A 26,256-nucleotide genomic window follows, 5' to 3' on the forward strand; every position below is an offset into this window, starting at 1 on the left:
GTTTCCTCCCACAGTCCAGAAAGATATGCAGGTTAGGTGAATTGGCCACGCTAAATTGCCCGTAGTGTTAGGGGCATTAGTCAGGGGTAAACATAGGGTAGGGGAATGAGTCAGGGTGGGTTACTCTTCGGAGGGTCAGTGTGGACTTTTTGGGCCCTGTTTCCACACAGTAGGGAGTCTAATCTAAAGACACGTTCTGTTATGGGGCACCCAGTCTCCCCATCAGACACCTGAGGTAGGGTGTAGCAAATCTGCCTGCAGGGTTAAATGTGCCACTCATAGTACCGCCCCCTCCTCCCCCATGTAGAGCCCACACCTTGGTGACCCCGGGCAGTGTGGAACTATGGAGCAGTCCTCTGCTTTCGGGCCTGTGTTTAATTGAACTGCATGAGGGCTGTCCTGTTGACTTCCTGTAGCCGCCTCTCAGTTACTGTGTAACTCTGCCAATAGCGTATTAGCTTCTAATTATCCTGATGCTTCCAAGATGGTGGCTACTTCTCCTGAAATCTCTATTTCTATAATTCACTGAAAAGACACTGCAGCTGATTATAAAATGTCATAAATGATGGGTGATATTAGAATGGTGTGTTGCTTGTCCAGTGTGAGGATGTCAGTGGGAGATGGGAGGCTGGGATGGGATTTGGTGTCCCTTAACCACTACTGTCCTCAGGACTTGGAGTTGCTGGCTTTGGACTGGGGTGGATAATGTTAAAAATCACACAACACCAGGTTATAGTCCAACAGGTTTAATTGGAAGCACTAGCTTTCGGAGCGTCGCTCCTTCATCAGGTGGTGGTGAAGGACAGGATTTAAGACACAGAATTTTTAGCAAACGTTTCAGTTACATCACACTGTAAATGTTTGCTATAAATTCTGTGTCTTAAATCGTGTTCTCCACAACCACCTGATAATGGAGCAGCGCTCCGAAAGCTAGTGCTTCCAATTAAACCTGTTGGGCTATAACCTGGTGTTGGGTGATTTTTAACTTTAGTTCTCGGGACCATTCTCTAGTTCAGGCTGAACAGAAGAAACGGCTTGAGACTCCTCAAGCCATAGTATACTCTAGGTAGGTAGTTCAGTTGTTTGTAATGTTGTGGATACAATGGTGACTGTAACACAATGTGTAATATAGTATGAAGAGGTGATAACATGGGCAATGGGACACAAGTGCTGAGAGAGTGGGGTTTACAGCAGGATCTGGTTTGGGCGGATCATCATCACCACTCTCTTCAAGGAGTACGCACCCCCACGGAATTCTGCCCAATAAACTCCGTCCTGATACTTGCTGCGATAGTGCCCTCCTTTATACCACACCCCGTTCAGGTTTGAGTGGGCACACGTGTAATACCACCAGCCTCCTTTCTGGTAGTGGGCACAGTTACCTTGGAAGGAAACAGAGAGAGAGAGAGAGCAGTGAGGACAGTGCTTCATTAACCTGACTGACCCATTGCACTGTAACCCCAAGGAAACTGTCCTACCTAAGTACAGATCCCGATCCCTGTCCAGGGTGGTGAACTGCTTGCCGTTGTGCCAGGATAAGGAATCTCCGGCGTTCCCATGGTAATGGCCTAACCTCATCCTGTAGAAGTCTCCCTCTGCCTCCACCCGGAAGTCGTCGTACTCTGCAAACACTCTCCTGCCTTGCCAGTCTTCCATTACAATCCGCAGCTTGTAGTTATCCTGATTGGTCAGCCAGTAGATGTTTTCCAAACCCAACCAGTATTCACCGTCAATGTTGCCAAAACCTTGCTACAGATAACAATCAAGGCATTGATAACATTCCCTTGTGCGTGTGGGGAATACAGTGGAAAGACAGTCTGCTTTGAAAGGCAAGTACGTTAAAATCGAAACAAGCGCTGGAGAAACTCTGCACGTCCGGCAGCAACTGTGGAGAGAGGGAGTTTGGTGACTCTTTGTCAGAACGAGAGCCGATGGGGAAGGGTGCTCTTTACGCTGGTGATAGAGCTGAGGGGTGGGATGGTGAGGAGAATTTCCAACACAGATGATGGCCTTGCTGTAAACAGGTCACAGGTTACTGCTTTGAGCCAGTCCCTGTGTAGAGTTGCATTCATTTTACTCTTTAAAGAGTCTGCCCACTCCTGAGTGACGTCCAAGGCTCTTTCAGAGAGCAGTTAAGAATCTAGCAAGGTGGGTGGATTGGTTTGTGAGGCCAGGTGGTTTGATTCATCTCACTGTGAATTTCCCTGTTGTGAGATTCCGATCCGCGGTCTCTGGATTACTGTGACTGTCCGTTGCCTGTTCAGGCTTGGGCACTGGAATATCTTTTGAGTCAACCTTCTCCCAAACCTGCCCACTACCTAACCCAAACCCTGACACCTAAAATCCCCCCAAAAAACCCCAGAATGCTAGAGAAACTCAGCAGGTTTGGCAGCATCTGTGCAGACAGAAACAATGAACGTTTTCAATCCAATGACTTGTTTCGTAAGAAGAGTCATCCAGCACAGAAACAGACCCTTCAGCCCAACCAGTCTATGCTGACCATAATCTTAAACTAAACTCAGCCCATATCCTTCCAGACCTTACCTATTCATGTACATCTGAGCCTGAAATGTTAACTCTGTTTCTGTCTCCACTAACCTGCTGAGTTTCTCCAGTATCTTCAGTGATGTGGGCAGGAGGTGTGGGGATAGGTGTATGGTGCCCAGTAACTGAGGGTATCCTTATACTCTGGCCCGAGGCAGCCCAGGCCTGGGCCTGTTATGGGAAATGTGTGTGTGATGGAGGTGGACACAGACTGAGGGCAGAGTGCTGGGCAGCTGATGCCCCACCTTCACTCACCTTGTAACTCTCCCAGGTCCTGAAGAAATTGACCGAGCCATCTTGCCGTCTCTGGATGACAGTCCAGCCGCTGGGACCTTCCTGATGGTCACACCAGACCTGCATCAGGCGATTGGTGGTTGGCTTGATCAAGTAGATCCCACTGGATCGGTGACCATCTTCCAAAACCTGGAGACAATCCTTCCAGGGACCTGGTCAAGACAGAATCGCCCGGTAACCCCACAGAACCACTCCCATCTGGCCCTATCCATATGTTATTCCGATGCTCATTCCCAGGATATTGTCCTCCCCGTCCCAGACCACAGTATGTCCATTCTGTACAACAACTTGGGGCATCGAGGGAGCAAATGATGTCAGAAATTTGAGTCATAGAGATGTACAGCACAGACACGAACCTTTCGGTCCAACCCGTCCATGCCGACCAGATATCCCAACCCAATCTAGTCCCACCTGCCAGCACCCGGCCCATATCGCTCCAAACCCTTCCTATTCATATACTCATCCAAATGCCTCTAAATGTTGCAATTGTACCAGCCTCCACCACTTCCTCTGGCAGCTCATTCCATACTCGTACCACCCTCTGTGTGAAAAAGTTGCCCCTTAGGTCTCTTTTATATCTTTCTCCTCTCACCCTAAACCTATGCCCTCTAGTTCTGGACTCCCCGACCCCAGGGAAAAGACTTAACCTATTTACCCTATCCATGCCCCTCATAATTTTGGAAACCTCTATAAGGTCACTCCTCAGCCTCCGACGCTCCAGGGAAAACAGCCCCAGCCAGTTCAGTCTCTCCCTGTAGCTCAGACCCGCCAACCCTGGCAACATCCTTGTAAATCTTTTCTGAACCCTTTCAACTTTCACAACATCTTTCCGATAGGAAGGAGACCAGAATTGCACGCAATATTCCAACAGTGGACTAACCAATATCCTGTACAGCCGCAACGTGACCTCCCAACTCCTGGACTCCATACTCTGACCAATAAAAGAAAGCATACCAAATGTCGTCTTCACTATCCTATCTACCTGCGACTCCACTTTCAAGGAGCTATGAACCTGCACTCCAAGGTCTCTTTGTTCAGCAACACTCCCCAGGACCTTACCATTAAATGTATAAGTCCTGCTAAGATTTGCTTTGCCAAAATGCAGCCCCTCACATTGATCTGAATTAAACTCCATCTGCCACTTCTCAGCCCATTGGCCCATCTGGTCCAGATCCTGTTGTAATCTGTGGTAACCCTCTTCGCTGTCCAACACCTCTAATTTTGGTGTCATCTGCAAACTTATTAACTGCACCTCTTATGCTCGCATCCAAATCATAGATGGAAATGACAAAAAACATGAAAATAAACCTTGTATCTATAAGCATTGCCTCCCTAATTCTGACATGTTCAGGGTGGATTAAATGGGTTAGAAGTGGAGTTAGTGTCTGTTTGAGGTAATTTGTTTTTGTGGGAGAGTTTGAAATCAGCAAACTCCAAATGAAGGGTCACTCATTTAAAACCGCTGGGGAGGAATTTCTTCAGCAGGGAGTCAATCTGTGGAGATCTTTGCCACTGAAAGCTGTTGAGACTGAGTCAGTGAGAACATCCAGAGAAAGCTGAGAGACAGACAGATTTTTAATCAGTAAAGGAATCTAGGATGAGCGTAGACATGCCTACCTAATGATCTGATCAGCTACTGAATAGCAGAGCAGACAATGGGCTGAATGGCCTACCTCCACCTTATGGGTAAATGCCACCTTTTTGTGTACAGCATGATCCCAGGAATGTTAATGGCAGGGATCAGTGGTTATTCGGTGGTTGGTGGTGACTGAGAGCAGAATATTAGCTGGAACCTGCTGTTTTCATGTGTCTCCGATCTTTCACTTCCACCTCTGCATGAGGCAACATTTCAGTGGGAGTGCAGCCCTAGGACGATGCTATACTCCCTGTGCGCTTCCCTGCGTGGTCAGAGCTCTGGGCCAGAGGGGATGCCATTGTCAGCTCAGCTCAGCTAATCCGAGTCGAGAGGGTGGTGCTGGAAAAGCACAGCAGGTCAGGCAGCATCCGAGGAGCAGGAGGACCGAAGTTTCAGGCATAAGCCCTTCCATCGGTAATGAGGCTTTTGTACGAAACGTCGATTCTCCTGCTCCCCGGATGCTGCCTGACCTGCTGTGCTTTTCCAGCACTACCCTCTCGACTCGGATTCCAGCATCTGCAGCCCTCACTTTTGCCCAGCTAATCTGACCCAGGTCAGGCTGACACTGTCCTGGACTAACCAGTGCTGACGGGGGCTATGTTTCTCTATTCTGTGTGGCCTGTGCTTTCGCTCATTCGGACACACTCTCGAAGAATCGTGAGGAGTATAGCTGATCTCATTGTGGCCATTTCCTGCCTGACTCCATTCTCTGGTCAATCAAAAATCTGTCTAACTCTGTGCTGATTATATTTAACGACCAGCCCCCACTGCTGTCTGCGCAGGAGATGTCCGGTCCAAAGACAGAAGCAATTCCTCCATTTCTGTTGGACCTGAAGGGCAACTTTTTTACACACACAGGGGGTGGTACGTGTATTGAATGAGCTGCCAGAGGAAATGGAGGAGTCTGGTACAATTACAACATTTAAAAGGTATCTGGATGGGGATATGAATAGGAAGGGTTTAGAGGGATATGTGTTGAGACTGTGGTGCTGGAAAAGCACAGTAGGTCAGGGTGCATCTGAGGAGCAGGACAATCGATGTTTCAGGCAAAAACCTTTCTTCAGATTCCTGGGAGATTCCTGATGAAGGGCTTTTGCCCGAAACGTCGACTCTCCTGCTCCTCGGATTCTGTCTGACCTGCTGTACTTTACCAGCCCACCACAGTCTCGACTCTAGTCTCCAGCAGCTGCAAACCTCACTTTGTCCTTTAGAGAGATATGGGCCAAGTGCTGGCAAATGGGACTTGATGAACTGAGGATATCTGGCTGGCATGGAGGAGCTGGACTGAAGGGTCTGTTCCCGTGCTGTGTAGCTCTGACCCGATGACTCGATCTTAAGTGGGAGGGAGACCTGTTCCTGAGCACACTGTGCTGTAGTTCACGTGTTTCATTGTCAGTGGTTGCTATGTTATTAGAGCTGTGGGAGCAGCTTTTGTGTTTTGTAGCAATGGTCTATTATCACCGAAAGTGAGTATGTTCATTGTTGCCCCGTGATGCGCTTCTATCTGTGGTGTGAGTGGCAGTTGCTTAAAGGTCAGAGAATGATCCCAGACCCGCAGTGACCTTGGTTTAACTTCTTTGTTCTGCCTTATTTAAGATGCTTCACAACACATTCCAGTCTTACTTTGACCTTCAGATATTTGTTTGGACTTTTACCTGTTTTTGAAGAAAACAAGCTAGTCCCTTGAGGCGATGTGAGGTGGTGTCTGAGCTGGGGGTGGAGAGTTTGAGATGGCACTGGATTTATCCCTCTCCCTGTTGCTAGGGGGAGGAGAGAGAGCGGTTTGTCCCACTGGGATCTCGGAATTGGCTGGCCTTGGTTTTCCAGCAGTCTGTAATCCCTGTGAGACATCTGTCTGTCTGTCTGGCTTTCCCATGGTTATTTTTAGCAGGGCACATGAGAAGCCAAGATTAGTTTGAAGACTATTTCCTTATCTGTCTTGTATCTATGTTGTTTCTCTTTGTTCTTGTGTCTCTTGTAAATGGGAATGCTCAGTGAACTGAGGCCACTCTGGACCGTGTTTGGCTTCAGCTGTCCTGGGGACAGACTAACTCCTGATAAGGGAGTTATTGAGCAATGTCTACCACAGTCAGAATCACCCTTTGCCCCACCCCACCCCCACCCCACCCCCACCCCAAACCACGACAGTATGATTTTTCAATGTGTTTCCCCTGCTCCTCACCCACCAGCTGGAGAACACCAGAGTCATACAACACGGGAACAGATCTTTTGGTCCGTGGAATGAATTGAATTGAATTTATTGTCATGTTTACCAAGGCACAGTGAAAAGCTTTGTCTTGTGAGCAACAACAGGTAGATCAGAGTTAAGTAGCAAAGATAAGTAAATAATAGTTAAACAGCAGCAAAAACAAAACCGATTCGACGTCCCCATCTCGTCCCACCTCTGAGAGGGGATCTGATTGAGACAGTGGTTAGCACACGGTGGCACAGTGGTTTCACGGTGGCACAGTGGTTAGCACTGCTGCCTCACAGCGCCTGTAGACCCGGGTTCAATTCCCGACTCAGGCGACTGACTGTGTGGAGTTTGCACGTTCTCCCCGTGTCTGCGTGGGTTTCCTCCGGGTGCTCCGGTTTCCTCCCACAGTCACAAAGATGTGCGGGTCAGGTGAATTGGCCAAGCTAAATTGTCCATAGTGTTAGGTAAGGGGTAAATGTAGGGGTATGGGTGGGTTGCGCTTCGGCGGGTCGGTGTGGACTTGTTGGGCCGAAGGGCCTGTTTCCACACTGTAAGTCTAATCTAAAAAAATCTATATAAGATTATTAAAGGATTGGACACTCTGGAGGCAGGAAACATGTTTCCGCTGATGGGTGAGTGCCGAACCAGAGGACACAGCTTAGAAATACGGGGTAGACCATTTAGGACAGAGATGAGGAGAAACTTCTTCACCCAGAGAGTGGTGACTGTGTGGAATGCTCTGCCCCAGAGGGCAGTGGAGGCCCAGTCTCTGAATTCATTTAAGAAAGAGTTGGATAGAGCTCTCAAAGATAGTGGAATCAAGGGTTATGGAGATAAGGCAGGAACAGGATACTGATTAGGAATGATCAGCCATGATCGTATTGAATGGCGGTGCAGGCTCGAAGGGCTGAATGGCCTACTCCTGCACCTATTGTCTATTGTCTCACTGTGAGCTGCCCATTTGCCCCTGAAGTTTTCCTATTTCTGTCCATTTGTAACTGTACCTGCATCCGTCACTTCCTTTGGCAGTTGGTTCCACGCACGAGCCACTCTCTCTGAGGAAGTTGCCCCTCATGTCCCTTTTTTAAAATCTTTCCCCTCCCCTTAAAGATCTGCCCCACCCTAGGGGCCGAGCCCTTTGTTGTCAGCCTGCGTGTGTTTGAGTGGATAGTTGCTACCTGGCTGACCTCTGTAGGGTCGTGGGTGTTTCAACACAAGTCCGTCCCCCCTCGTGAAAGGATGGACACAGTGTCACCGCACGAGATCTGACTGCCTCCCCTCACAGCCACAACGCTCCGTCAGCCGATTGGAGAATTTCATTGGGAATAGAGAAACGAAGGGGCCCTCAAAGTTCAAAAGCTAGAATTGGTGTATCCAATCAAAACATAGAACGTGATTTCGGTGAAATATTAACTAAGGAGCCAGACAGTGTGCACGCCATCGGGTAATGGACACACCAAGGTTATTTGGTGATTTACCCACCTCTCCATGGGATATCCACCACCTCAAGGGCAATTAAGAATGGGCCTAGCCAGAGATGCCAGAATATGTAAGGAGCCTATCTCCCCGTTTACTGGAGGCAAAATCTGAGTGAATTGGATGTGGTGGGGATTTTGTGTTGAATGATCTTGTCAGCTGTGACATTCAAGGGCTTGTGGGAAGTGTCCTGTCCATGGTCAGCAGGAAGTGGGAGGTACATGGGGGTCTGCTGATGGTAAACATGGGACAGTATCTCCCACTGCAGCGTCCCTGAGAGGTGAGTGTTGACTCACCGGCTGTCTTGGTGGTTGCCATCGGGATTGTTGTGGGAGGAGGTGACTGCTCTCTCCTCTTCAGCCTGTCCTGTGCCACGCTGTAATCCTGATCCTTCAGTATTTCGTTGCCCGAGGCCAAGCTCTTGCTCCAGTTGTTGCTGGCGTTCTGAGTGTTGGGTATCACAGCTACGAGTGGTGGCTGTCCTAGTGCCTGTTGATAAACACACAAATTCCCCCCCACTCAGGGAGATCATTCCATGTAAATCTGTCACATCACTCACCTCAAACTAATTCTTTACTGATTAACCCTTGGCTGTGCCAGCGTGTGACTGGGTTCTGCACCCACACAAAGTGGTGGATGTCCAAGTCCTGAGTTGAGTTTGTGCTCACTAGCAGCAGGAGGTACCCAAGGCGTTCTTTAGATACACACTGTACTCCCTTCTCCACAGACTCTGAGTGAACAGCTCGTGACTGACCGTCTCTGTCTGTCACCAGCTCTCAGACATCCGCTACTATCAACAATATGTTGCAGATAGCACACCGTCTAATGGTCATAATCCCAAGAATGTGATGGGTTTGGGGAGATGGGAAGTGGTGCCGGAGGGTGAATCATGTATCACGTTTTCCGCTGCTAAACTCCCTCCCTCCAAACCTGGGAATGCAGGGAAGTGATCGATTTGAGGATGGTTGTGTTCCAATCAGAGGCTCCTCTCTCTTACAGAGCCCTGTCCAATTCAAGTCGGACTGGGTCTCTCGCCTATTTCAGCCCATTTCCTGTATTCCTGATGTTCCACATCTCCCAGCAACCCAGCGGTGGGATGGTTTTCTAGTTTGTTCGGGGGAGGGTTTGCCCTGAAGGTAAAGTCTCTTTTTTTGAAAAAAGGCATCATGGTCCCAGTGACGGGGGTCAGGGTCTCGGGGTGATGGGGTCAGGGTCTCGGGGTGACCCTCCCTGTGACCGGGGTCAGGGTCTCTGGGTGATGGGGGTCAGGGTCTCCGGGTGACCCTCCCTGTGACGGGGGTCAGGGTCTCGGGGTGATGGGGGTCAGGGTCTCGGGGTGATGGGGGTCAGGGTCTCTGGGGTGACGGGCTGGGTCAGGGTCTCCGGGTGACCCTCCCTGTGACCGGGGTCAGGGTCTCGGGGTGATGGGGGTCAGGGTCTCAGGGCGACCTCCCTGTGACAGGGGTCAGGGTCTCTGGGTGATGGGGGTCAGGGTCTCGAGGTGACCCTCCCTGTGATGGGGGTCAGAGTCTCTGGGTGATGGGGGTCAGGGTCTCGGGGTGACCCTCCCTGTGATGGGGGTCAGAGTCTCTGGGTGATGGGGGTCAGGATCTCAGGGTGACCCTCCCTGTGACGGGGGTCAGGGTCTCCGGGTGACCCTCCCTGTGATGGGGTCAGGGTCTCGGGGTGATGGGGGTCAGGGTCTCGGGGTGACCCTCCCTGTGATGGGGTCAGGGTCTCTGGGTGACGGGGGTCAAGGTCTCGGGGTGACCCTCCCTGTGATGGGGTCAGGGTCTCTGGGTGACGGGGGTCAGGGTCTCGGGGTGACCCTCCCTGTGACGGGGGTCAGGGTCTCGGGGTGACCCTCCCTGTGACGGGGGTCAGGGTCTCGGGGTGACCCTCCCTGTGATGGGGTCAGGGTCTCTGGGTGATGGGGGTCAGGATCTCAGGGTGACCTCCCTGTGACGGGGGTCAGGGTCTCGGGGTGACCCTCCCTGTGATGGGGTCAGGGTCTCTGGGTGACGGGGGTCAGGGTCTCGGGGTGACCCTCCCAGTGACGGGGGTCAGGGTCTCCGGGTGACCCTCCCTGTGACGGGGGTCAGGGTCTCGGGGTGACCCTCCCTGTGACAGAGACAGTGTAATGGTTACTGGGGGGTTCTGCTCTGTTTCTCCCCCCCATCCCAGCTCCTGTTTGGTGGGGTGGGTAGTGAAACGGAGCACTTCCTCCTCCCCCTGGGGGTGGGTGTGTGTGTGTGTGGGTGTGTGTGTGGGTGTGTGTGTGGGTGTGTGTGTCAGGCTTGTTGACTCGATGTGAAGGAGGGAAGCAGTGGTTTTACCTGGGGTTTGTGCTGCTGGTTCTGCTGGTGTTCCTGAGCGCACAGCCTGTACTGTTGTTCCAGCTGTCTGATGGTCTGGCTCTGGTTGTTCAGGAGTGAGCTGAGGGCCATGTACTTGCGCTCCAGCTCCCTGTACTTGCTCGAGAGCTTCAGTACCTGGGTTGTGACGTTCAGCACCATGTTCTCCAGCTGGGAAACCTCCAGGGAGTCATCCTTCTTCTGAACGATGTCGTGCAGTAACTGGGTGTAGAGCTGGGTCACCCTGGTGTTCATGATGAGGTTCTCCTTGCGCAGAATCTTCACCTCGTTGAGTACGTCCCCGTCCACCTCCACCATTTGTCTCAGGTCTTCGATTTGTTGCTGCTGTTCCCTCATCTCCTGGCGTATGAGCTGGAGCTCACTGTGATTGTGGGACACTGGGCTCCTGGTGTTCAGGCAGATCGGGCCTGTCAGTTGTTGCTGTGGGACAATGAAGGTGTAGGTGCACCCACTGGTCCCTGGGCTCTCAGCTGAGGGCCTGGCCCCTCGGCTGGTCTCCCCTCTCTTGGCATGGTGGGGGCCGGTGCCCGGTTTTGGGGTGGCTCCTTTGGCTGTTGCTAACCCCACCAGGAACAGGAGGTTGGTGATGAACATCAGTTTCATTCCAGCTGGGATTGGAGGAGCTGGAAGGTTCAAAACCTGCGACACATAGAAAAACAACACATTGAAACATAGGAATATAGAAACCAGGAGCAGGAGTAGGCCGTTCTGCCATCCTATCCCATCATGGCTGATCGCAACACCAAATCCCCACTTTCTCCCCAAACTCCTTGAGACCTTTAAAATGTTTTTTTAAACAATGTAGCCGTCTCTTTGCTGAACATTTTCAGTGACTTGGCCTCCTTCACGTTTCTGTGATGGAGATTTGCCCAATCTTTGAAAACTAGTTCAAGGCTCATGTTGTGTTGTTTGTGATCAACTTTTTGTCAGCAAATGCCTTGACTGAACTAGCTGTGGTGGAACACTGACATGTGTGGAATGAATCCAGCTAACGGCCCCGTGAGGGAGCAGTGAGGGAAAATGTTTCCCATTTTAGATTAGATTAGATTACCTACAGTGTGGAAACAGGCCCTTCGGCCCAACAAGTCCACACCGACCCGCCGAAGCGCAACCCACCCATACCCCTACATTTACCCCTTTACCTAACACTATGGGCAATTTAGCATGGCCAATTCACCTGACCCGTACATCTTTGGACAGTGGGAGGAAACCGGAGCACCCGGAGGAAACCCACGCAGACACGGGGAGAATACCAGTTGCCAGGCCATCTCCCCCCTCCCTCACTCTCACTGAGTTGCCAGGCCAGCTTTCTAAAAGAGAAAAGCGAGTATTTGCTGATCTATCCTGACACCGTCCCGTAGTTGTCCTGATCAGAATCTCAATCTTAGCCCATTGTACAAACCCACCAGGGTCTGGTTTGTTCCAGAGTGCACCCTGAACCCATCGTTTCTCAGAGTGCGAGTCTGCCTTAGCAGTGGTTCCTGCGCTAGCTAACTGTAAAATCCACTTGATGCAAACCCTGGGAATTCTCAACTCTCAATTAAAATGCCAAGATGCGTACTGATGACAGTGTAGGGTTTAGTCAGTGCGGTAACCTCCCTGTCAATCTATGTCTTCACATCTTTGTCTGTGATCTCTCGCTCGCTCGCTCTCGCTCTCTCTCCAGATTCCCACAGCCCCTTTGTAATTATTTGTATTCTACTCATTTGCCACAGAGACCTGTGGAGGCCAAGTCACTGCCTGTCTTTGATACAGAGACAGCTTCTTGCTCATTAAGGGAATCGAGGATTACAGGGAGAAGGCAGGCGAATGGGATTGAGAAACATAACAGCCATGATTGAATGGCAGAACAGATTCAATGGGCCGAATGGCCTTATTCTACCCCCTTCACTTGTGGTGTAACGGAGATGTTGGACATTATGCCTCTTGGTTGCCAGTTAAACGTTTTGAACAAATTGGAGATGCCAACTCTGGGTGTATTCCTGGAGGTTTCATCACATAATCTCCCGTTATCTTCTGGAATATCTATCATCACATACCCTGCTTTCTCATAGTCAGAAGACTCCCAACCATTGAATGGGAGGCAACACAACAAATATTTTATCCCATCTCTAATATTAATCAAGTTATTAGAAAAAAAAGATTTCACTGTCCCTCGCTATCGTGCTGGAACTGAATAATTTCGGGAGATGCCGGTGTACAAAGTTGGACTGGGGTGTACAAAGTTAGAAATCTCACAACCCCAGGTTATAGGTTTAATTGGAAGCACACTAGCTTTCGGAGCGACGCTCCTTCATCAGGTGATTGTGGAGGGCTCAATCCTAACACACAGAATTTATCGCAAAAATTTACGGTGTGATGTAACTGAAATTATACATAGAAAAATACCTTGAGTGTGTGTTGAATCTTTCATCTGTTAGAATACAGTGATAGTTTCACTTCTTTCATGTGTAAATCACAAAACCCTTTTTTTTAAAAGTTGCATTCTCGGGTTAGCTGTTAACAATGGGTGATAGCTAGACAATATGTTGAAGGTGTTAGCCCCCTATGTTCTCTGTCTATGCCGTGATGTTTAGATTGATTCTAATTTAAAAAGTGAGATCACGGAGTTTTACGTGAATTCATGCAGTTTTTGAGCAAAGTACAATGTAACTCTGCAAGTACAAATTCACCCCACACAATATATGTGCATGTGGGTCTTTGTCTGTCTGCATGTGTGTGTGTGTGTCTTGGTTGGGGGTTGTGAGTGTGAGAGAGAGTGTGTGTGTTGTGAGTGTAGAGTGCCTTAAGTCTGTGAGAGTGTGCACGCGTTGGGATAGCCTTTCTCCAATTACTTCAGCAGAAAGGAAGCAGGCAGAGAGTACACATCTGAAATGAAGCCAGCACCTATCAGCTGGTCCCTTGGTTTTCAACGGTAAAGGTTTTGAATGTGACCCTTACTTTGGCAGTCTGACTGTGATAAGATCAGGGCTGAGATCCAAAGCTTTTTCTGTCTCTTTGGCTCAGCCACTGACCACCTGGACGTTTCCAACAATTTTATTTTTAGCCTGCAGCTCTGTTCTCTGTTAAATCTGCTTTTATTACAGTCTGGAGGAAAGTCACCATTTCTAACTGCTGATATTTCCACAATCCCGTCTCAGACAACCAGTTCCTTCTAAATACGCAGTAGCTGCATTTTTGTTTAGTCAGTGAATTTTTAGTAATTGAAATTTCCAAAAAGATCTGTAAAACGTTCCTTATTAAACCTGTTGAAAAGGACCAGGAACATCCAGTGAGTGATGTCTGTGGGAACGTAGCTCCCTCCTTTATTCCCATGGAAAAGTCCTCACACAGCTTTTGATTTGTTCCTAGATTTTTCTTCCTATGTACAGTTTAGGAGTAAATTCAGTTGAAAATTTCATAATTATAAATAAATTTCAATCAGTGACTTCATTCGAGAGTTTTTAGAGGAGTGAAAAACAAGCAAAGAGTGAAGTTTTGTCTAAATTTTACTGCTAATAAAATGTTGGAAACATTAATTCTGTTGATATTGATGCAAAAGATGTGTTGGGAAATAAACAAGACTTTAGCTTTTACTTCCTTGGAAACACGCCAACACCTGGAACCAATCCACCCACCTCCCTAACCTTATAGTCACAACAATCCCCTCCATCTATATTAGGAAGATTGTCTAGACCCTAACTTATTTTTCTGATTTTAAACATAAGGTGTTGTATTCCAGATGCAATTCAATTTGTCAAACTGTTCGACATTAAGTAAAATACACTTATTTTTACACTACAGTTAAAATACAGATAAAATGAAAAGAGACCCAGGTTCAATTCCCACCTCAGGTGACTGTCTGTGTGGAGTTTGCACGTTCTCCCCGTGTCTGCGTGGGTTTCCTCCAGGTGCTCTGGTTTCCTCCCACAGTCCAAAAATGTGCAGGTTAGGTGAATTGGCCATGCTAAATTACCCCTAGTGTTAGGTGAAGGGGTAAATGTAGGGGAATGGGTCTGGGTGGGTTGTTCTTCAGAGGGTCGGTGTGGACTTATTGGGCCGAAGGGCCTGTTTCCACACTGTAAATAATCTAATCGAAAAGGTAATCTAATCAAATTGACTAAATTGTAACTATCACAATGTTTAAGAAAATAATATATGTATTAACAATATGAATGATTTGACTGAAGGGGTGGAAGGTACGCTGGCTACGTTTGCTGATGACACCAAGGTACTTAGAAAAGTAAGTCACAAAGTGAATGTAAGGAAACTACAAAGGGATCTAGATAGTCAAGTATACAAACCAGAGCTGTTCTGGAGTCTGTTTGTATGTAACTCCAGATAACATAACCATTCATATCAGCATTTCCTGTACTTGTATCAGATCTTTATAATTCCAGCCCTGCACCGGATTGTGTTGTCAGTCGCGGCACCCTTGTACAATGTGGGAAATGTGAACTCAGGAGAAAGTGAGGACTGCAGATGCAGAGTGTGGTGCTGGCAAAGCAGAGCAGGTCAGGCAGCAGCTCTCTGGGAAATGGGAAACGGCTCATTTTGGCAGGAAGAATTTTTTATTTTAAAATGCAAGTTGCCTGAACGGTGAGTGTGTGTAGAAATATCTGGGTCTCATCATTCATGAATTGCAACAGGTTGATGTTCAGCTGCAGCAAGTAATTAACAAGCTGATGGAATATCATTGTTGATTGTGAGAGAAGTTGAATCGATAATAGGTTAGTTGAGAACCACGTCTTGAGTTCTGAGAGCCGTCTCAGTCCCCTGCGTTAAAGAAAGTGTTAAAGTGTTGGGAGGAGGTCAGAGAAAGTTGATCAGACTAATGCTGGCAATGTCAAGATTAGAGTGGTGCTGGAAAACCGCAGCAGGTCAGGCAGCATCCGAGGAGCAGGAAAATCGACGTTTTGAGCAAAAGCCCTTCATCAGGACCTTTGGGCTCCTGCCCGAAACGTCGATTCTCCTGCTCCTCGGATGCTGCCTGACCTGCTGTGCTTTTCCAGCACCACTCGGATCTCCAGCATCTGCAGTCCTCCCTTTCACCTAATGCTGGCAAACGGGGAATTTTGTTTTATGGGGAAAAGGTGAGGCCCTGCAACCTCTGGGGTTTATATAAGAATCCGAGCTGACTGGATTGAAACCTACAAGAGCCCAAGGGGTCTAGACCGAGTTGAGAGGATGGTTCAGTTTGTGGGAGAATCTCCGATGGGGTCACAGTTTGAAAATAAAGGCTCACTCACCTGTTTTGACGCAGAGGTGAGGGGAAATGGTTTTTCTCACAGAGTGAGTCTCTGGAATTCTCCCTCCACCGCGCTTTGAGGAACGGAGGCCTTGACCCTGTTTCTTAAAGGTTTGAGTCTCGATCAGGCAGGGGAAGGTGAGAGGTTGTTGTGGCAGTAATCGGGTCATGATCTGGTTGAAAAGGGGAGCAGGCTGGAGAGTGTAAATCTTCATATCTTTGTGTGTGATTGCTGCTGGAGTTTTTCCCGTTGAGGAGATGAGAGATTGACCTGCCATGGTTTCCTGGTCGTGTCTGAGGGAGGGGTATTGCTGAGCGGCTTGGGGTGACGTGGGAATTGTTCACAATTCTCAGATGACTGGGACCGTTTAACCCACCTGAATAGTGGAATCCTTTCACTTGTCTGACTTCTCAAGAGATGTGGGTGTGTCTTTGTCTCCCAGTGGGTCAGTACACTATATAGAACCCTGAGAGAAAACTTGTTTAACTTTCTTTACAAAACCTGAGAAGTCACATTTACACAAAAGCAATGTATTTCACTGGAGTATTGTAAGATAACGAAAAGTCCTTACCTGTAAGCAGACTGGAGCTGCCCAACAGCTGGATATCTGAGTGTATCTAGTATTCTCAACTTCAGATCGCTAGGGAAATGTCCAGTGAGAAACATATTCCTGTACCTTTAATTCCTATGGATCAGAGTTAATCCGGATTCCCTCTGTGCTCCTCTTCACCAGCCTGTGTTCACAATCTTCCCGGTCGGAGGCGTGTTGTCAGTCATTCCACCCTGTGCTGCTGTCTGTGTCTGTGTGTGTGTTTGACAGGGCAGTGGGGAAAGGCAGCTGTAGTTCAGCTCTGCCCTGTCTCTCACTGACTTTTATCAGAATCAGCAGCCAATCTCCTTATGCCTTTCGGAGTTCGGCTTGTCAAGCTGATAACTGATGTTTCTCCACTGGACCAGGCTCCTCCCAGACACAGTCAACTGTTGATCAGCATCGACCTGGGAGTGATCCTATCATCTCCCAGCCTCTTGTCGTTTCCAACGGGACTGATGTTGTTTTAATTCAAGCTGGACATTTCTCAAACTAAATGAGTTGAGATCGGTCTCCTGTGTGAAACCTGTGTGAAACCAGTGTGAAACTAAAAGGTCTGTGTGTGTGTGTGTCTGTCTGTGTGTGACTGTGTGTGTGTGTCTGTGAACGAAGTGGGGCTGGGGGTGTGGTACACAACAGAAATGTCAATTAAACAGTCTTCAAATAACCCCACTTTGAAAAGAATAGTCAGCTCCTGTGAGAGTTGGAGGAGTGACTGGGAGACTCCTGGTTTCTCTCTCTCAGCATGGTGTCAAACTTGGTGGGTGCTGAGAGACCCTTTGTTCCCGGGCAGTGAATGGGGAGGTGGTGGGGAATTAAAATAAACTCCTGCCCTGATTGTTTTGTGGTTGGGGAGTTTATGTCACTGCTAGCTGCCACTAACAAGTGATGACAATGTCTCTGTCTCTCTGATGTTGGTTGACGGACAGATATTGGCCAGGTCCCTGGGAAATTCTTTGCAGTTATGTTTAAATTGTGTAGTGGGAACCTTCTCCACCAACCTGAAAACCCAGACAGGATCTCCAGTTAATGACTAGATCAAAAGACCAGGCCTAAACCAGTACAGCACCATTGCTAGTGTGGCACCCCCTCTGGTGCGGCACTCCCTCAGTGTACCTCTGCTGATGTTGGCCTGGATTTTGTCCTGCAGTTCCCGAAGTGAGCGTTGACTGTCTTTCCCTGAAGTGGGAATCCTGTCTGCAGTCACCAGGTGGTTGAGGAAGTGAGGAACCATTTAAAGCAGTCACAGCAGAATCACTGAATGCGGATCTGCTACTGTGTAATGATCAGTGACTGAGCCAGACGGATGTTCTCAGGTCAGTGATGTTAGCTGGACTGGACTAACATGTTAAAACTGGCCTGAGCCACCCCAGGGCTGAGACACGCCAAAGATTAGCCTGAGTTCCCAGGGCTGAAAGCAAGCGGAGGTCCAGGTGGTGCTGTGTCTCACTGTTCCTGCTCCCTGCAATCCTGGGTGAGCTACTGCCTTCAGGAGAAGGTGGAAGTGGGAACTGGGAAAGCGAAAGGCATTTGTAGGACTTGGCTTTCCAAACAAATCTGCAGAGATGAGTCACCAGTGATTAAAATGGATGTGAGAGCAGATGTTAAAATATACATTCAGGTCAGTGGCCTCAATATCCAAACAATAGCTCACTAAATTCTGTGGTTTTGCAGCACTGAGCTTGGGTTTATTTACTGAGCTGACGGATTTACAGATTGTGAGTGATTCCAGGGCTGTTGGTGAGTTTTCAGGAGGGTCCCAGACTCCCCAGGGACACGGCAGGAATGTCGGGTGAAAATTCCGGTCCAGTGCCTTGGTTTGGGATGGAGCTGTGAGGTACTGGATATTAAGCTCTGGTGTTGTCTTTATAGATCTCTCCAGGACACTTTCCTCCTTTACAGACCCTCCAATCTGCCCAAGCCCTAACATGTCCTTGCATGGTTCAGTGTCATCTTTTATTTTATAATGTTCTTATGAAGCTTCTAGGATATTTAATCATCGGTGGAGTCAGTATATAACCGATAGTTGCTTTTCATTGTTAACTGTATCATCAATTATCACTTTTTTGTGTTTGAAATTGGGACATGGAGAGTTTGCTTTTGCTGTTGGTACAATCACATTCGGTCTAATGCGCACACACCCTCACACTTAGACACTCTCACGTTCTCTCTCTCTCTCTCTCTCACACACGTACACTTGTCTGTACACGCTCTTGCCCACACTTGTTCCTGCTAACCCCCTCCCCCACACACACTCACATGCTCTCTCACACCCGGACCCATACACCCCATTCCAACGTGAATTCCTGACTGAGATCCAAACTGGCACCACCCTCTGCTGGAAGGGGTGACTCCATTTATAGTTCCGATCCAGTTAGTCGCTGGGTAAAATGTCCAGCCAGGCCAGGCTGAGGGACTGACCTTCGTCCATCCCCGATAAGTCAGTCCATCGATTGAGGCCTCGAATACGTATCTCTCCCCTCCCATCACTCTGAGGTGACCCTGTTAGTATCATGTTGAGTAGGTGCTTGCTACACCTCCTTGATTATTATGGTGACTATCTTCAAAAGCACCTCATTGACGTTACAGCATTTTGGGATGTCCTGAGGTTGTGAAAGGTGCTACATAAATGCAATCATTTAATCTGTCGACATGCACAAGGATGGAGTATTTCTAATGGGGCTCTCCCCCTCTCCCAGCAGGCTGGAGCATTGCTGTGTGCTGGAGCAGATGGATTATGTTGAGAGAGGCTGAACAGGAGATAGACTGACAGGAAATGACCAGGCCCGTCCAGCAGCTCCGCTCTTGCCTACCACGGGGAATGTTTGTGGGTCAGGAGCTTCTCCTCACCCCCCCTCCACACACACACACACACACACACACCACCGAGAAGTGTTAAACATTTCCACAGGAATATGTACCCAGTGTTACTGTTGATTAGATCAAGGATTCACTGGCTGCTTGTGTCACTTTGACCTGGTGTTTTGCACGAGTTTCCAAAATTATCTGAGTTCACTTTTGATCTTGTACCTTCAAAACTGTCTCCTTTCCAAGTTCCTTTTTAATTGAATTGTGGTTATAAAATGAAACCATTGCAACAACATGGTGTTGATTTTGTTTCCGCGATGCAGCGGGGTAAGGGATGTACCGGGCAGGCTGGGAGGGAGTTGTCGAGCTCTGGAGCCGTGGTTTACTAAAGGAAGCTGAATCTCTTGTCAAGAGGAGGAAGAAGGAGGTTCCTGTTAGGATGAGACGTGATGGCTCAGTTAGGGTGACTGAGAGTTACAAGTTAGCCAGGAAAGACGTGAAGAGGAGCCAGGAGGGGACATGAGAAGTCACATGGCATGGGGTGGAGGGTGATTTAGTGGTTTGGATCAGAAATTGGCTAGCTAAAAGAAGATAGAGGGTGGTGGTTGATGGGAAATATTGATCCTGGAGTTCAGTTACGAGTGGTGTATCGCAAGGATCTATTTTGGGGCCACTGCTGTTTGTCATTTTTATAAATGACCTGGATGAGGGCATAGAAGGATAGGTTAGTAAATTTGCGGGTGACACTGAGGTTGGTAGAGTTGTGGATAGTGCTGAAGCATATTGCAGGTTACAGAGGGACATAACCTGCAGGGCTGGGCTGAGAGGGGGCAAATGGAGTTTAATGTGGAAAAATGTGAGGGGATTCACTTTGGAAGGAGTAACAGGATTACAGAGTACTGGGGCAGTGTAGATGAGCAGAGAGATCTGTGTCCAGGTACGTAGATCCTTGAAAGTTGCTGCCCAGGTTGATAGGGTTGTTAAGAAGGCACACGGTGTGTTGGCTTTTATTGGTAGAGGGATTGCGTTTCGGAGCCATGAGGTTATGTTACAGCTGTACAAAACCCTGGTGCGGCCGCACTTGGAGTATTGTGTACAGTTCTGGTCACCGCATTATAGGGAGGATGTGGAAGCTTTGGAAAGGGTGCAGGGGAGATTTACCAGGATGTTGCCTGGTATGGAGGGAAGGCCTTACAAGGAAAGGCTGAGGGACTTGAGGCTGTTTTCATTAGAGAGAAAGAAGGTTGAGAGGTGACTTAATTGATACATGTAAGATGATCAGGGGGTTAGATTGGATGTACAGTGAGAGTCTTTTTCCTCGGATGGTGATGGCTAGCACAAGGTGACATAGCTTTACACTGAGAGGTGATAGATATAGGACAGATGTCAGAGGTAGTAGGGGCGTGGTATGCTCTGCCTGCGACAGTAGTAGGCACACCAACTTTAAGGGTATTTACGTGGGCATTGGATAAGCAGATGGGTGAGAATGGAATGGTGTAAGAGAGATGGGCTTCAGATTGGTTTCACAGGTCAGCACAACATTGAGGTTGAAGGGTCTGTACTGCGCTGTAATGTTCTATCTAGGTAACACATCATTACTAGGTTAATCACCCAGAGAATCAAACTGACGGTCTAGAGAGCAGAACTCCAACTAGGGAGGTTTCAAATGATTGGATAAATCTGAAATAAAATGCTAATCCTATTAATAGTAATGAAGCTGCCCGATTTTACAGAAATCTTCATTTGCTGAGCCTGTCTCAGAGGAACTCTACCGTTCCTGGTCTGGCTAACGTCATGTACACAGTTTCACAATGTGATTAACTCTTAAGTGTTCTCAGATGTAGCTGAGCGAGTTCCTCTGTTTGATCCAACCCTTACAGAATGAATGATTGAAGGTGTACCTACACAGGCTCACCAGCATCTACCCAAGGAGAACTGAAGATGTTCAAAGATCCCTGTAGTTTTCTGGTTGAGGATCCAATCCGCACTCCAGCCTGTCGTTTCAGAGGGGTTTTGGAGGGGTGGGGGTAATTTGTTGCAATTGGACGGGTTGGACCGAAGGGTCCGTTTCCGTGCTGTACATCTCTATGACTCTTAATGGTGATCCAACTCTGAAAGAATTTTTTAAAAAATCATTCGGGGTGTCGCTGGCTCGGCAGAGGGTGGTTCAGAGTCACCCACATCACTGTGGGTCTGGGGTCACGTGCAGGCCAGACCAGGTGGGGGTGAATTTTCCTTCCCTGAAGGACATTACTGAACCAGATGGGGTTTTCCAAACATCCAACGATGGGTTCCCAGTCATCATTCGATCCTTAGTCCCAGATATTTATTGAATTCCATTCCCACTGTTGCTGAGTTGGGATTTGACCCCAGGTCCCCAGAACACCACCTGGGTCTGTGTATTAACAACCCAGCGATAATCCCACTTCCCCACTTGCAGCAAATCAAAGGAGAGCGTAGGGTGGGGGGGGTGTACGTTTACCAGACAGACTGAGGGAGTTTTATCGAGTGACCTGATGTTACACCAGACGCTGTCTGTGTGAAATATTCCTGTAGCATCCTCCACAAGCTCTGCATTGCCTACAATGAAGTTGTTTCTAAGAAGGGTAACCTCTGTGAAGTAAGATTCGAGGCTCCCAACCCGTGTACAGCAAGATCCCATGTACAAAGGGTCAACGACCTGGTTGCTATACTTTAGTGATGGCAGGTGAGGAAACATTTGTGATGCAAGAACTTCATGTCCCTCCCCTTTTAGTGAAATGGGACGACCAGCTAAAGGTTTGTGTTTCAGAGAGAAGCCTCCATTTCGGGTGGCTCTGACCCTGGCGCCTCTTGTCTCTCGCAGGGATTTACTTGTCTGACCTTACCTACATCGACGCTGCGTTTCCACCATCGACAGGAACCCTGCAGAGGAAACATTGCTGTGACCTGACCAATAACGTTCTACGTCTCATCTTGGATTTGCAGCATTTCTGTAAATACGGTAATAGCCTCTGACTGTCGTCTTTCAATGTGTTGGTGGCGGTGTTGGACTGGGCTGGACAAGGTCAGAAGTCACACCATCCCAGAATATAGTCCAACAGGTTTATTTGAAATCACAAGCTTCCGGAGCGCTGCCCCGTGGTCACTTGACCTGATGAAGGAGCAGCGCTCCAGAAGCCTGTGATTTCATGTTAACCTGTTGGACTGTGTAAGCTGTGTCATGTGCCTTCTGACTTTGTCACCTTTTGGATAAACTGAGATTGTGGTGGTTTTGAACCTTTCTCAATAAAGTCCACCTGCTGGTGCAGAGGAAAGCCCTTCATAGAACGGGGTACATCTGATTCAGGAGAGGTAGCTGAGGTATTTGACAACGTGCAGTACCTAGCAGTGATCAGAAATAGGCCATTCAGCCCATCAAATCTGCTGTCCTATTCCAAGATCACAGCTGGATCTGATAGTCTTCTCTTTCCTACCTTTATTCCCCATTACCCTGGATTCCTTCACTGGTTAAAACTATCTGTCTCAGCCTTGAATATCCTTAATGACCCAGACAGACTAAGGGAGTTTTACTGAGAGACATGATGTTTCTGTAGTGTCCTCCACAAACTCTGGATCGCCTGAGAATGGCGTTGTTTCTTAGAAGAACTCTACCGTAAAGAATTCGACATTGACTTGTTGCTGAGAGAAGGAACGTCCTCTCCGTTTCTGTAGTAACTCGTTGTTCTGAGATTATTCGGCTTGTCCTGGACTCTCCCACAAGGGGAAAACAGCCTACCCTGGCAGGCTGCTGGCAGTCTTATGTTTTAATAAGGTTTCCAGTGAGTAAAAGCTTCACGTTAGGGAAGCAGGTTGGGATTTTCCCCACAGCTTTTCCGGAGGTGAGCGTTCAATCCCAGATTTATTAATTGAGTTTGAATTACACCAGCTGCCTTGCTGGTATTTGAACCCAGGGCCTCTGAGTTCCTCACTAGTGACATTGCCTCGGCTCCAGGGCAGAGTGTCTATTTGAATGGGCCTGGTGGTGGTGATGATGATGAGTGAGACACTCTATACACACAGTCATTTGCCAATTTCATCAAAACAATGAACAAATTGCTGGCAACGTCCAATGGATTCATTGGTACCTCAAGGGAGAGTGTTAACGTGTGTCTGTGTGTGTGTGTGTGTGTGTGTGTGTGTGTGTGTGTGCGTGCGTGCGCTTGCGTCTCTCAAATGCTGCCGTGTTTTCTCCTCCCATTCCCACCTGGCTGGTTTGCAGACCTCCCAACATTGCCTCATGTGCAGAAATACCTGAATTCCCAGACCTACATCGAGGAGCTGCAGGGATTCATGGAGCAGGACAACTACAGGTTAGTTCTGTACTCGGCTGTGCTTTCACTGAAGATGTTATCCAAAAGGGCAGCCAATAGGTTTCCTAAACCAGGGCAGAGAGAACCTTGCAAGCTGGAAAATGCTGGCTGTTTCAGAATGTCCCATCACCTCGACTGGATTAGAGGGGGAACTGGGAAGTGGATTTTGTTCATAAAGAAATAACGTAAGGGCGGCACAGTGGCTCAGTTGTTAGCACTGCTGCCTCACAGCACCAGGGATCCGGGTTCGATTCCAGCCTCAGGTGACTGTCTGTCCTTGTGGAGTTTGCACATTCTCCCCGTGTCTGCGTGGGTTTCCTCCGGGTGCTCTGGTTTCCTCCCACAGCCCAAAAATGTGCAGGTTAGGGTGGATTGGCAATGGGAGATTACCCATAGTGTTCAGGGATGTGCAGGTTAGAGTGGATTGGCGACAGGAAATTGCCCCATGGCGTTTAGGGATGCGCAGGTTAGGGTGGATTGGCCATGGGAAACTGCCCCATGGTGTTCAGGGATGTGCAGGTTAGGGTGGATTGGCCATGGGAAACTGCCCCATGGTGTTCAGGGATGCGCAGGTTAGGGTGGATTGGCCATGGAAATGCAGGGTTACAGGAACAGGGTTGGGGGGTGGGGCGGTGGGGGTGGGGGTCCTACTGGGATGCTGTTTGAAGGGTCGGTGCAGATCCGATGGGCCAAATGGCCTCATTCCACACTGTAGGCGTTGTGATTCCAAGATGATGGAGAAGAGACTGAGTGAGGATGCCAGAGGTTGGGGTGTGTGAATGTGTTAATCGAGAAACTTGGAGTGGATTGAGGGAGCTTCACTCAGCCTCAACGTACAGTTAGATGCAGAGTATTTCAGGCAGAGAGTGTCCCATTTGTATCCACCTGCTCACAGTGAATAATTTCCAGATTAATCCGTTGTTTTCACTGAATAAACCCTGAACGTTTTTATGTTGTGACATCTTTCTACAGATTGTCTCTGATGATTGAACCTGCATCATGTGCTCAGCATCAGGTTTCCTCAAGGCAATCTCAAGGTGAATGACTTTTTTAAAAAACCCTGCCATAAACCTATTCACAAATGGGCAATTCTCAGAGGCTGAGGCTGATTGAGAGATGGTGTGTAGTGGTTCTGGGGACATCTAGTGGAATCTAAATTCACTTCATCAATCTGATCTGGCCTCCATGATGGTGACCCTGATAACCATTATTGTATGATTTGATTTGTTATTGTCACCGAAACAGAGATACAGTGAAAAGTATTGTTTTCCATACTAACCAGACAAATTATAACTTGCGTAAGTGTGGCAAGGTGGCTCAGTAGTTAGCACTGCTGCCTTCCAGCGCCAGGGTCCCAGGTTCGATTCCAGCCTCGGGTGACTGTCTGTCTGTGTGGAGTTTGCACATTTTCCCCGTGTCTGCGTGGGTTTCCTCCGGGTGCTCCGGTTTCCTCCCACAGTCCAAAGATGTGCAGGTCAGGTGAATTGGCCATGCTAAATTGCCTGTAGTGTTAGGTGCATTAGTCAGAGGGCAATGAGTCTGGGTCAGTGCGGACTTGTTGGGCTGAAGGGCCTGTTTCCACACTGTAGGGAATCTAATCTCATCTAATAAGTATGTCAGGGTAATAGACCAGAATATAGTGTTCCAGCTACAGAGCAGGTGCAGAGAAAGATCTAACCTATGAGAGGTCAGTCATAAGCCTGATAACAATGGGGAAGAAACTGTTCGCAAATATGTTGATACATGTTTTTCAACTTTTGCATCTGCTGTCCAATGGAAAGGGAGTGGAGGAGTATAACTGAGGAGGGAGGACCCTGATTTTGTTGGCTGCTTTCTTAAGGCAACGTGAGTGTAGACTGAGTCAGTGGAGGAAGGTTGGTTTTCGTGATGAACTGGGCTGCGTTCACAACTCTTTAACCATGGAGCAGTCTGTAAAGGATTCTGTCTTTTCCTCAGGCTCCCTCTCCCCCAGTGAGGAGACCGAAAGCTCTCTCAGTGATGCCTCAGTCACATGTCTGTGTTTGACCCGGGGCCATCGAAGATGGCGGAGTGTCGATTACAAGTGAGTGGTGACCTCAGTTGGGAATCTGTTTGTAATCTCCCCTTTGACTCTCTCTTGAACTGAGACACTGCTGGATTGTGCCAGTGGGCTGTTAGGGGTCAGTCATAGATCCCCATTGCTCTAACGCAGCCATTCTCCTGTGGGGGGGTCTCCTCCCTGGAACAAAACCAATACTGACCCTGGATACCCCTTGAACACGTAACCACGGTCTGTCTCAGGGTACTTTAATGACTGAGTAACATGGTAACGCTTCGGGATATGGTTCTGTTTTCCTTATTGGGAGACCGTGAACAGGTACCAGCATTGTTCAGTCCCACTTGCTTTCCCCACACTGGGGGCTGGTGGGAGTGAGACGAGGGCAGAGTTCTTGTTGGGTGGAATGTGTGGCTGGGAGAGGGGGTATAGGGCTGTGGAGAGTGAGCACACTGTCTCCTATCATCAGTGTCTGTGACATCTGGGAAGTCCAACTTGACAAGCAGATGCTGGGAGAGGTCAGCCCATTGACCTGGACCAAGGTGAGCCAAGCTAATAGTCAGAACGTTCTGAGAGAGTAGTTATTGTTTTATCTAGAGGTGGCTGTCTCTGGGCTTTGGGGGAGCATTGGTGACTGAAGGGGCCTATGGGTTTGGATCCGCATAATTGGAGAGAAGGGTGAGGGGATGGTTTTGGGTTACAGCTGGCTGCAGATTAAGTGCCTTCACTGTTCCTCTCTCTGC

At 48.5% G+C, this 26,256-nt stretch overlaps 2 protein-coding genes across 4 annotated transcripts in view; one reads left to right on the forward strand and one right to left on the reverse strand.

Annotated features, from left to right (window-relative positions):
• Positions 1–25,544, forward strand: part of LOC132835845 (ras-specific guanine nucleotide-releasing factor RalGPS1-like) — a 46,889-nt gene extending 21,345 nt beyond the window's left edge. The window contains exons 8-11 of the mRNA XM_060854940.1: positions 21,993–22,130; positions 23,388–23,478; positions 24,451–24,515; positions 25,435–25,544. Coding sequence (XP_060710923.1) covers positions 21,993–22,130; positions 23,388–23,478; positions 24,451–24,515; positions 25,435–25,544 — 404 coding nt within the window. The remainder of the gene's footprint in view (positions 1–21,992; positions 22,131–23,387; positions 23,479–24,450; positions 24,516–25,434) is intronic.
• On the reverse strand, positions 969–26,256 carry LOC132836062 (angiopoietin-related protein 2-like). Of its 3 annotated transcripts, none has more exons than XM_060855309.1 (6): positions 24,758–26,256; positions 10,484–11,161; positions 8,444–8,636; positions 2,800–2,990; positions 1,479–1,749; positions 969–1,382 (listed from the first exon to the last, which is right to left on the reverse strand). In XM_060855309.1, exons 2-6 carry the CDS (start codon positions 11,123–11,125, stop codon positions 1,186–1,188), a joined length of 1,494 nt encoding a protein of 497 aa, XP_060711292.1. In that variant the 5' UTR covers positions 11,126–11,161; positions 24,758–26,256; the 3' UTR covers positions 969–1,185. The 3 variants fall into 3 exon arrangements, with proteins under 3 accessions (XP_060711292.1, XP_060711291.1, XP_060711290.1); XM_060855308.1 differs by lacking the exon at positions 24,758–26,256 and adding an exon at positions 16,427–16,620; XM_060855307.1 differs by lacking the exon at positions 24,758–26,256 and adding an exon at positions 16,322–16,620.

Source organism: Hemiscyllium ocellatum, chromosome 45 (genome assembly GCF_020745735.1).
Source record: "Hemiscyllium ocellatum isolate sHemOce1 chromosome 45, sHemOce1.pat.X.cur, whole genome shotgun sequence".
Lineage (NCBI taxonomy): Eukaryota > Metazoa > Chordata > Chondrichthyes > Orectolobiformes > Hemiscylliidae > Hemiscyllium > Hemiscyllium ocellatum.